This window comes from Tachypleus tridentatus, chromosome 9, assembly GCF_004210375.1.
Source record: "Tachypleus tridentatus isolate NWPU-2018 chromosome 9, ASM421037v1, whole genome shotgun sequence".
Taxonomy (NCBI): domain Eukaryota; kingdom Metazoa; phylum Arthropoda; class Merostomata; order Xiphosura; family Limulidae; genus Tachypleus; species Tachypleus tridentatus.
Window position 1 is genome coordinate 101,962,958 of NC_134833.1, and position 12,458 is coordinate 101,975,415.

The 12,458-nt window shown below is 34.3% G+C and overlaps 1 protein-coding gene across 1 annotated transcript in view; it reads right to left on the reverse strand.

The window, feature by feature from the left end:
- The window catches only part of LOC143225909 (voltage-dependent T-type calcium channel subunit alpha-1G-like), a 277,496-nt gene that overhangs the window by 162,233 nt on the left and 102,805 nt on the right, over positions 1–12,458 (reverse strand). Inside the window, exon 2 of the mRNA XM_076456105.1 lies at positions 2,696–2,941. Coding sequence (XP_076312220.1) covers positions 2,696–2,941 — 246 coding nt within the window. The remainder of the gene's footprint in view (positions 1–2,695; positions 2,942–12,458) is intronic.

Below are 12,458 nucleotides of genomic sequence, written 5' to 3' on the forward strand. Positions count from 1 at the left end.
GACTGACTGAGTGCCTGAAAATAAGAATAAGAACCAATATTGATGGAGGATTCGTGCTTTAGAGTATACGCTCTTGGACCACAATCTGTCTCTCTTCAAAGGAAATTATATCCATTAAAATCCCCCTGTACTAAAAAGGGGATGGTATTTGCTCAGTGAGAGCATCAAAATCTGACCAATTATAGATCTCTTCAGGAGGCAGGTGGAGAAAACAAATAGTGATGGTACACCCTTGTGCAAATTAATTGAAACAAATGGTCATTTTACAACATTTTCAGCATGGCGGCTGGTGTAGGCTCGCTGGACCCGCTGATTTCCTTCAATAGTCATTTTTCACACAGACAGCATCATTAGTTGTGTCTTGCAGTACGGTCGATCTATTTTTGGGATATATGACAAATTTTGATGAATATTGCGTCATTCGAAATTGCGTTAGAAGGGCAAGGAGACCAGTCAAAAAACAACTTCTTACCAACTCAATGAAGAAGAAACGGTATCAATGGAATCTAAAATACAACAACTGGACGCAAGAACAATAGAGGAAGGTGTTATTCAGTGACGTACAGGGTCAAAGGAGTCTGCATGTTCACAGATCTCCAGATGAGAAATTTCGAGAATATCACATCAATCAGTTCGTAAAACATACCTCAGAGAAGATGTTTTGGGCTTTTTTAGCTAATATGGCGTCGGAGGCTTGTGTATCGTAGAAGGTATGATGCGAGGACCACAGTATATCGAAGTTTTCCAGAGAAGAGTCGTTCCAGAATTAAAAAAGAGATTTCCAGATAGATCTGGCATTTTTCAGCAAGATCTGGCTCCGTGCCACACATCGAAACTTGTGAAGAATTTTATGACTACAATGCGAGTAAAGGTGCAGGACTGGCCTGGAAACTCTCCGGACTTAAATCCTATTGAAAATCTTTGGGCGATTTGTAAAGAAAGAATTTTGGAAAAAGACTGTACTACGAAAGATAAGCTAATTGAGGCCATAATTGAGGTGTGGTACCGCGATCCAAAAATTGGTAAAGATTGCAGTCAACTCGTGGACTCGATGCATAAGCGGATTAATAATCTTCTGAAAAATAATGGCGGTCATATCATTTATTAATTTGTGAGTCATTTTTGGATTCTCAGAAATAAAACGCAAAAAATTGAAAAAATCGTAATTTTCCCTCTTGTTTCAATTAATTTGCACAAGGGTGTACAACCCAAGGAAACACTTGAACCTGAAGGAAGTGAAACTGAACAATCACTGGAAGGAGTGGTAGGGACAGGGGTGGAAGTAGACATAGATGTGTCAACTTTTTAATTATGGAGGGCACAAGACTCTTAAGATGTTTTGCAAACGACTCTGTTACAGGCACGGAAAGATCTGTCGGCACTCCAATGTAAATACATAAACACCTTAACAACTGAGAGAGTAACGCATCACCTTCGATATCAAGGCCCGGCATGGCCTAGCGCGTAAGGCGTGCGACTCGTAATCCGAGGGTCGCGGGTTCGCGCCCCCGTCGTGCTAAACATGCTCGCCCTCCCAGCCGTGGGGGTGTATAATGTGACGGTCAATCCCACTATTCGTTGGTAAAATAGTAGCCCAAGAGTTGGCGGTGGGTGGTGATGACTAGCTGCCTTCCCTCTAGTCTTACACTGCTAAATTAGGGACGGCTAGCACAGATAGCCCTCGAGTAGCTTTGTGCGAAATTCCAAAACAAACAAACAAACAATTCGATATCAAAGAAAAAAGTGTTAACACATGTTCCTTCCTATGCAAATATTGATATGCAGGGCCTAACGGAGGATAATTTGAGCGTTGTAAAATTTTACTCCTTGACACTTGTTTAAATCGACTTCTTATGTGCATTTAAATGTTCACATTATCTCGAACTGATATACCGAAAGCAGTTTCCTAAATCGATATAGAACATCAGATTTTTTAATACATACAAAACTCGTGTTTTGGGGTTTTTTTCGCACCAATGATGAACTTCAAAGACGCTATGAATATCATATTAACAAACGTTTTAATTACTTCCTGCTGCGTGTAACCTTCAATGATCGTCTTCTGTTTATTTCTCTTTTTTTTTTTTTTATCAAAGCATCATTCAAGGTTTTGTGGAATTTTATTGTCTTTCCGTACACCGAGAGACTGGTGTACACTGACTGAATCGTCACAATGATTTGATATTTCACTCACTCACGAAGTAGACTATTTTGTTTTAAGGTTATTCTACTGACCTACCCTATATTAAACGACTAATATGTAAATAAATTATTAATATTTCAGTGTTTCTTTGTATTTGTTTATTTGCTCTTTTATGCACATAAAATAAATTGCATGTCTAATTAATGTTTTGGGGACTTATTAGTGTTTCTCTACAGATCGAAAAATGAATGTATAATACATCAATCAACATTATGGAGAGCTTTCACGGTTCAAAAGTTTCATAAACAGTCAAATAATATTTCAAAATCTCCTGTTGGTCTCGTACTATGTAAAAAACAAACAAAAAACAAGGGTATAACTATATTAAACCTAGAATCATAAGATTGTCACTTTTCCTCTGACATTACTTAAGTAATTTTACGATTAATATATTTTTTACCTGACGAAAGCATTTCAATGGAACAAAGCTTAAAAACAATAAAGTTCATGCATAGTTCATCACAATAATATTAAAGTAAAATAGCTACTTACCCTGCCACGACGATGAAGCCGTCCAGGCGATTCCACGTTTCAGCCAGGTATGCCCCCTTTCCCAGAAATCCCATTGCCAGCACCTTGATCATCATCTCCAGGGCAAAAAAGGCAAATATGAGATGATCAAATACCTGCAATATCCTGCAGCGACTGGTGGTGCACATCTCGTCAACACACGGTTGATACATGCCCAGAGTGACACAGTTCAACAAAATCACCATCATGCTGACACGCTCAAACCACGTGAAGAGAAAAGTTAAGGAAAGTACTTTACTTTACATTCTATCTTTGTTATTAAAGATAATTTAAGTGCGTGAACTGAAAATAAAATGTTTAAAATAAACCAATGATTTTTTAAATATTCTATAAGGAGAAATAAAAAAAACTGACGTCATATTTTTCAGCTTATTAAATTTGAACATTCCAACAAACCTATCAGTTAAATAAATCTGGTTATTCTGTATTGTAAAACAAATCTTTACACACATCCTCATTATGTACTATCCTTTCCTTTAAAATAAGATTTTAATTTTTATATATTTTTGTCTTCAGGTTTTAGCTACTTCATTTCACAGTTAACTTCATTTTTTTTCTATTTAATTTAATCAACCATTTGTACGGTAAACTGGCGACATGAATATGAAGAAAGATGTACGTTTACAACATTATTGTTATTTAAAAAATCTAAGATAAATGATTTTCTTCTTTTAAGAAGGAGGTTTTCTTCCTTCAAAACAATTTCTTCAATTTATAACTCAAGCTTTTAATAGCTTTGATCATTGTAAAGAACATCTGCGTCCACAGGAGTTTCGAAGGCTAATAATTCAAAGCTTTAAAATGATAATTAAAAAATATTTTTATTTTTCTGATAAAAAGTAAGAGTACTTGCCCATGTTTTCATTTTTCAAAAGCATACGACTACTTTATTTTGTGTTTTTAAAATGGTTACATAATTTTTAACCGCGACATAACGGCGCATAGAATGACTCTCGAGTTTTTATTGCTTTCAATTACAAACTTTCAACTCGTAGCTCCATTTCTTGACCAATTTGATATCCAATTACAGTCACGGCTATTGAGGATTTCTTCTTGTTTATGTTTGAAATTAGTTTAAAAAGCACTCTCAATGATATTCACCCTGTTCACGTGCTCAGACCAGTGCAAACTATCAGTTAGTTACCTTATTAATCTTTACTGTGACGTATTCATAGTCAACGCAAATGGGTTGTTAAATTTACATATAATTAAAAGCACTAACCATTTCTTTTGGTCTACAGTCTTCACAATTTTATTATAATGTAAACACTGGTACAACTCTTTACCGCTAGAATTGGCTGTTTGTAATGAAGGTAGTGAATTCATTATTCCAAAACGAAAGTGAACGCAATATCCTGATTAAATACCAGCCAACAATGAAAAACTATTCTAACGATGGCAAGTTTCAATACTGTACTCGCAAACCAAGAATTGCACATATAATATATGCAACACCGTTTTAGAAAAGGAGGTCGAATTTACTCAACAATCCCTTACGAATCGGGTATTGCACACTTACGCAGACATTCCTATCGCATACCATTTTGATCCTGCTATCTTTGCACGTAACTATCCCTTTTTATGTCCATCATCTTCATTTAGATTTACATATTCCGATAATGAACTTACTCACACTAATGTAAACATTACTATTTATTACTATAACTAATGAATACATAGCTTTAGAGCGAGGTTTGTTTCTTACTGGCACCATATTACTTTCTTCCATCGCCTCTCTCGATTTGTTCATTCTTTCTCGCATCTTTCTGTCCTATTTCTCTCTTGTTAAACTTTTGTCTTTTATATTCCTTTTTCAAACCCACCCGAATAGGTCCCTATTTTTTCCCACTTTCGAGACATATTTTCCATAACCAGGGCTGTAACATTGTAGTGAATTCCGTAATCTTGACACCATTTGAAGAAGAAAGAGGTCGCTCACTCCAATAATTTTTAATGAATTAGAGTGATGCAATCCCCTAATATCTTAAAAACTGACCCAAAAGCCGGCTTCTATCTGACTTCTCTCAACCCCAACCGATATTCCTCACCCTGACTTCAAAACATTTCGGTTTGAATGTAAGAAATGATGTGTCAGCAATACACCTTATAATCCAAATAATTTAAAAGGATCGTATAAAATTTGAGCACCATCATGGTATTTCTAGGTTTTACCCTCACAAGGATTTCTTAAGTCATCTTTATGTTTCACTAATCCTTTACATTTTACCACAGAATTGGATGCTAACCAATTTGTTAACCTTTCAAAAACGTGTGGGAATGATTATGTTGTAAGATTGATACCAGTAGTCAACACTGAACAGCTATTAATTATGATACAACGTAATTTTTGCATCATCCTGTTCGTATAGCAACAGCAGCTTGAATATAAGATCTCACGCATTATCAATTACATTTTACACAAACACAAAATAAAGAGTTAAAAGTCAAGTATAATAAACTAATGTGTCAAAAACGAACTATTACATCTGCTAAGAAACAAAAATCTGAAAGTATGTCCTATCAAAAACTATCAAGAAATGTATTAAAAAAACACACAACAGAAAACTGCCCCAACAGAAACCAAATATCAGAAAAAAATGTAGTGTTAGAAACCACGTATTTAAATAAACTTAAAAAGGTTAGAAAAAGTGTTAGAATTTGGTTTGTTTTGAATTTCGCGCAAAGCTACTCAAGGGCTATCTGCGCTAGCTGCCCCTAATTTAGCAGTGTAAGACTAGAGGGAAAGCAGCTAGTCACCACCACCTACCGCCAACTCATGGGCTACTCTTTTACCAACGAATACTGGGATTGACCGTCACATTATAATGCCTCCACGGCTGAAAGGGCGAGCATGTTTGGTGCGACGGAGAGTCGAACCCGCGACCCTCATATTACGAGTCGAACGCTTTAACCCACCTGGCTATGCCAAACTTTAATGTTAGAAACTTGAACATTAAGCACAAACAAAATTTTCTTTTAAAAATCAGTGAGACTTTAACCTCATACTCTATTAATAATCAAATGGACGTTAGTCCAATTGGAAACAAATATAAGGAATAAACTAAAATACCATGCTGTAAACCAAGGTTGAAGTAAATATTTACATCAATGTGCTATTTGAAATCAGGGACCCAACATAAACATGGTACTTTATTAATAATTAAAATCAGTGCTAAATAATTAATGTCACACATTTTGAAACTGTCTAGACAAGAAGGTATGTACGACTTGCATACATTGCTGCTTCACATGAATGTAGACGCGGGTTTAGAAAATCTTATCACTATGTTGACGTGTTGTGTGTAATTTACACCATGTAGTAAAAGTAAATATCTGTAACAAATAAACTCTTATTTTTAAACATCGTGCTCAACTGCAGATGGAAACGCATTACGATCTGATGCAGTCGATTGTCTTTTCGTGGGGACCCGGCATGGCAAGGTGGGTTAAGGCGTTCGACTCGTAATCTGAGGCTCGCGGGTTCGAATCCCCGTGGCACTAAACATGCTTGCCTTTTCAGCCGTTGGAGCGTTATAAGTGACGGTCAATCCTACTATTCGTTGGTGAAGGAGTAGCCCAAGAGTTGGCGGTGGGTGGTGATGATTAGTTGCCCTCCCTTCTATTCTTACACTGCTAAATTAGGGACGACTAGCGCAGATAGCCCTCGTGTAGCTTTGCGCGAAATTCAAAAACAAACAAACAAACTTTTCGTGGGTATCAAGTTTACCTTAAACCAAATACGTTTCCTGCCCTGTACTACGCGCATGATGAAGCACTCGTGACTCGTCCGAATGCAAACAAGTTACACCGAATATTCAAACAAAACTTTTAACAGAGGACTTAGCAACAGTACCCAATGATTTAAAGGTATTTAAAACTCCAAATTTCTAATTATCTCTTAATTAATTCCTAGTTTGTATGACATTCTAATAGCTATATAGTTGTAGTGGTAACTTTTTCTTTATCTGGCTGCGCTTAAATGTTGGTAAATTTTGAAACATTATTACAAAATGGCTATTAATAATACACCTTATAATTATCGTCTATGACCACATAATATCGAAAAGTTTCTGAGAAGTGTCACGTTTGCATTGATTGTTAAAATCTCTCCTTTTTAGCGCATCAGAATAAAAGGAATTGGCTACAGTCCACGAAAACGTCACAATCACTGCTTTACCAGTAATTTGTTTAACTATGTCATTAGCGAGTTCCACTGAACTTGATGTATGTGAAGGGCAAACTTTACCAGTTTTTTTAAGTTTTCCTCTCACAACTTCGATAAATGAACGAACCTGTTTACAATAGTTTGGGAATGAGATAAAAATACAGAGAAGGATCAGAGACTAGTTCTGTACACAATTCTAAACTATGCAAATAGAATTTACAATTATTTTTTCTAATGATAATGTGTTATCAATGAATAAGTCACGAGAAGATGGGGCAGAACACCATTATCTTCTGCTCAACAATGTGTTTTACACAACGATAAAAGATGGACGGCCAAGTCAATTATTTATCGAGTTTAATATGATTTAACAAGCTTGAAGAGCACGCTTTCTTATTTCAATCGACTAATATTTTAACTTGATTAACAACCAACCAAATATCTTATCCTTCTTTGTGATATACAAATGTATATTGATTGATACGTTTATTTGTCTCTGTGTCGCTACCTTAAAAATCTATTTATTTATCCTATCATTTAACTGTAACTTACTCTTCGATTACCCTGTTTTTCTTTTATTACTGAGTGATGACCATGCTATGATATTACACTTATGATAGGAATACCTCATTATGTGTAGTACTTCAGAATTATTTTTTGGTGATTCACAACTAAACAAATTTCGTAAAATCTCATACGTTACAAACTATGATACTTTGTTTATTCCTATCTCGTCACATGAGAATGTTAATCTGTGTTGGACATTAAGTACTGATTTCTAGGACAAAAATAAACATATTAAATGTCAGTAAAGAAAACGTCAGTTGATTTATCGCATTAAAAAAAAAACACGAAAAGACCAGTATTTCCATTTTAAAAAAGTTTCCGTGACTTTATGCGACGGATTTTGTTGGTTTCTGCGAAAACTATAACAGTGGCTGAAAAGAAGTTTATACAGAGGGACGTAACAGATTTCAAACTAAGTCATCTAAAAGGTTTATAACAGAAATCTAAGGAATCTCTTGCAACATTTTTATTAGTGGTATAGATAAAATAGGATAGTTTTTGAAGTCAGTAATCTATGTAAAAAATAGAGTTACACACAAACTATTTCATATGTCTTATCATGAAGGATACTTTCACTGTTTTGTACGTTCCCAGTCTTGTGAGTTTTATACTCACAATTTGCTATACGCGTATTACCAGCTTAACACATCGACATTTGTTTTATAATAAACGTATTTCATGAGTGTTAACCTACGTAAAGTCACACATAAAAAAATTAGTCGGGATACATGTTATATAAAGACGAAACTCTAACTGAACTTTAGTATCAGAACAATTTAACCGTTTTAGTTTCAAAGGCACTGCTCATATCACACACTTGTCTCCATAAAAAATACTGTATAAGTTCTAATGAAATTGATTTAACCACAAAGTATCATCAACGCTCTGATTATTATTATTAAGGGACAACTTTGGCCGTCTATTAAATATCTTTATTTGACAAAATTCAGGTAATTATCCAGGAAATGAATTTAGTAATCAATTTTGGTAACGTAAGATATTTATTGATCAATCAATAAACAGATGGAAGAAAAATGCCTCAAAGTAAAATTTTGGGAAAAAGTTTGTAGACTTGATCGAAGCAGGATGATTTGTTCTCAATGGGTTTCCTCTCTTAAATGTGAAAATAATTACAATCCTTGAGACATGTTTTAAGAGTACTAGGCCATACATCAGAACTGTCAGAAGTAAGATAATATCCTCAATCAATGTGTGGAAATGTTAAACCTGGCAGACACACACACTGGATCTGTTACACCAGCTTTAAGAAAGGTAAAGTCTTTATCATTATTTCAAGAATAAAAACAGGTAATATGTTATTCTACAACCAGTTTCATAAAGATCGTTCAGAAGGAACTACCATGTTGTCACTCGGTAGAGAAATATTTTTGGTTAACTAAATCGTCCGACACTAGGTGAAAACTTATTGACAAGTGGCAGACACGGACTTTCTCTAAAACTGACAATGAATGAATACTCAACAGCTCTTCATGCAGTCCGAGATGAGAACATGATTTATCTCGCGCCGTTATATCACGGTCACTTTCACATTTGTTTGCCAGCTTAAAAGTAATTTTCTTCTATTTAGCTTGTGAAACCAGTTTTGTTATCACAACTGTAATGTCAGTATGCGTACAGTAATGAAAATTCAGGAGATCAAGACACAGAAAACAAGTATTAATACTGACAAGGATTAGGTTGGTTTATGGTTCACAACGACAATAAAAACACAAATAACTGAAATGTCCCTTGTGATATTAAATAGTAAGATATCTGACATTTATATTGATTATATACAAAACATAATCAATATGAATGAATGACTTAAATATAACAAGCACTTGTTATAATTCGTGTTATTAATGGAAAAGGGTATGTGTAAAAAAAATTTAATATGATTGTTGACATTTATATGTTTTTAAGTACTAATACATGGTTTGATTATCACGTCTAAATAGCTGCATTTGCTAGAAACAGTATTAGGTTATTAAAGTGATGACCCACAAAATAACCATTTAATATCTGAAATATTTTAACATTAACTATGCTATCATAAGCTGTACAAATATTTTGTGTTTTGTTTAAATTATGTTAAAATATTCTCTTTAAGCATGTAACACAAATACAAATCAAACTTTTCGGAGCTTAAAGCACTAACTAAACAGCTCAGCTATTTATTTTCATAATTACGTTAGATTCTAACTGTATTTCTATCAGCTTGAGAGCTAATAAAAATACATCGTAAAGTAATGGGACTACTACTGCATAAAAACGTTGTAAGGTATCAATAATATCAGTTGTTAACCGTACAGCATTGCATGTACTTTGTCTCTACACAGCGCATTATCTTTCTTAAACACGACTCGGTGAGTAATGTTCGCCAAATTAGTATAACTACTCAATAAATAAATGTGTATTTTGCTACAATATTAGACGAGCTATCCCGACTCTTTAATAAAATGTATTCTACAAGAAAGGAATTTAAAAGAAGAATGTCCTTATGCGCAAAGACATCCTTGGTTCAAATATAGCAATTTCTAATTTTGAATTACTTACCAGAGAAAAGGGAACTAGCGAGAAGAACCCGTCGAAAGATATATCTTTTCTACATATATATTCATAAAACCAAATAACGGATTACCTGTCACGTTTATAACGCTCCAACAACTATAAGGTCGAAGTGTTTTCTGCAGAATCATGTCTCGAACCTTGGACCCTTCAAACACACTCACCAATAAACCATAGTAGCATCACGTTTCAAGCCTTGGACCTTTCAAAGTACAGCCTAACATATTAGCCACTAGACCACAGCGGCATCACGTTTCAAACATTAGATCTTAAACGACAGCCCAACAAATTAACCACTTGACCACAGCGGCATCACGTTTCAAACGTTAGACTCTAAACGACAACACAACACACTAAACAGTAAATCACAGCCAGATCTTTTACAAGAACGAATTTATTTACCACAAGAGAGCATTTTTACATTTTAGTTTTTACATAAACGCTCACATACATAAAAAAAACGATGTATATTAACCTCATTTCAAAGATTCATTGTAAATATTTATTTAAAACTACTTTTATATTATCTGTACGTATACCATCAATAATGTATGTATATATATTTATATATATATATATATGTACACATATATAAACTTTACTATCAGTAAATAAAAGGAAAAAACAATTATCTTACAAAATTACATAATCTCTACAACTTTTTTAAGTTACAAAATAAACTTAATATTTCTGAAGAACTGAAAATAATTTTGACTTTTTTTGTTCAACGAGCACAAACTCCTTTACACTAGTTGATTATGCAGAAATAAGAAACAATAAAGTAAAAATGCGGCGCAATAAGAAAAATAAGTAAACAGCAGAAATACAAAGTTTCTACAAAGAATGCGACTAAAACAGAAATAAGAATAAAACGACAGCTTCTTCGAAGTAAAGAATGCGGCGACAGAAATAAGAAATCTTTTCTACAAAGTAAAGAACGCGGCGACAGAAATAAGAAACCGTTTCTACAAAGTAAAGAATCGGCGACAGAAATATGAAACCGTTTCTACAAAGTAAAGAATGCGACGACAGAAATAAAAAACAGTTTTTATAAAGTAAAGAATGCGGCGACAGAAATAAAAAAAAGTTTCTACAAAGTAAAAATGCGGCAACAAAAATAAAAACAGTTTTTATAAAGTAAAGAATGCGGCGACAGAAATAAGTAACAGCTTCTACAAAGTAAAGAATGTAACGACAGAAGCAACAGTTTCTACAAAGTAAAGAATGCGGCGACAGAAATAAGTAACAGCTTCTAAGAAGTAAAGAATGCGGCGACAGAAATAAGCAACAGTTTTTACAAAGTGAAGAATGCTACGACAGAAATAAGAAACAATTTCTCCAAAGTAAAGAAGGCGGCAAAAGAAATAAGAAACCGTTTCTGCAAAGTAAAGAATGCGACGACAAATATAAGAAAGAGTTTCAACAAACTAAAGAATGCGGCGACAGAAATAAGAAACCGTTTCCACAAAGTAAATAATGCGACGACGAAATAAGAAATAGTTTCTACAAAGTAAAGAATGCGGCGACAGAAATAAGAAACCTTTTCTACAAAGTAAAGAACGCGGCGACAGAAAAAAGAAACCGTTTCTACAAAGTAAAGAACGCGGCGACAGAAATATGAAACCGTTTCTACAAAGTAAAGAATGCGACGACGAAAATAAGAAATAGTTTCTACAAAGTAAATAATGCGACGACAGAAATAAGTAACAGCTTTTTCGAAGTAAAGAATGCGGCGACAGAAATAAGTAACAGCTTCTTCGAAATAAAGAATGCGGCGACAGAAATAAGAAACAGTTTTTACAAAGGAAAGAATGCGGCGACAGAAATAAGTAACAGCTTCTACGAAGTAAAGAATGCGGTGACAGAAATAAATAACGCATTTCCCACGAGGGTGGTGGGGCTAATCTTCCTTTATAGCTATGGTGTTAAAGAAGAAAACTGAATATGTTTTAATTTTAAAGATATTGCGTATAAATTACACTCGGGGTAATTCTGTACAATGAGAACAAGTTAAAACTATTACCCTCTGTGATTTTACCGTTCAACGCAGGATATGATACATTACCATATAAAGACAGAAAACAGAACACTCTAAGAGTAAAATGTTGGTGAAATCTGCTTACATGTATCGCAAAAATAACGTTTTAACAGCTTCACCAACCGTATGGACATGAATAGCGAACACTGCCGACTGAAAACTCGCTAAATCCTTTATCTTTCACGGAAGGTCTTTATACTGACATAACAGTGCGTATTAGTACGGTTTTCTAACACTCGCAAAACCAGAAAATAACCGGTATTTAGTTTTACCAGGAAAAGAAAGACTTTCGTAGTATAGCGTCATAAAAAAGGAAGAGATATGCAGTAGTTATAAAGAAACATGTTCTGCACGATTGGAAGAAATCATGATCAAAAATGCCTAAA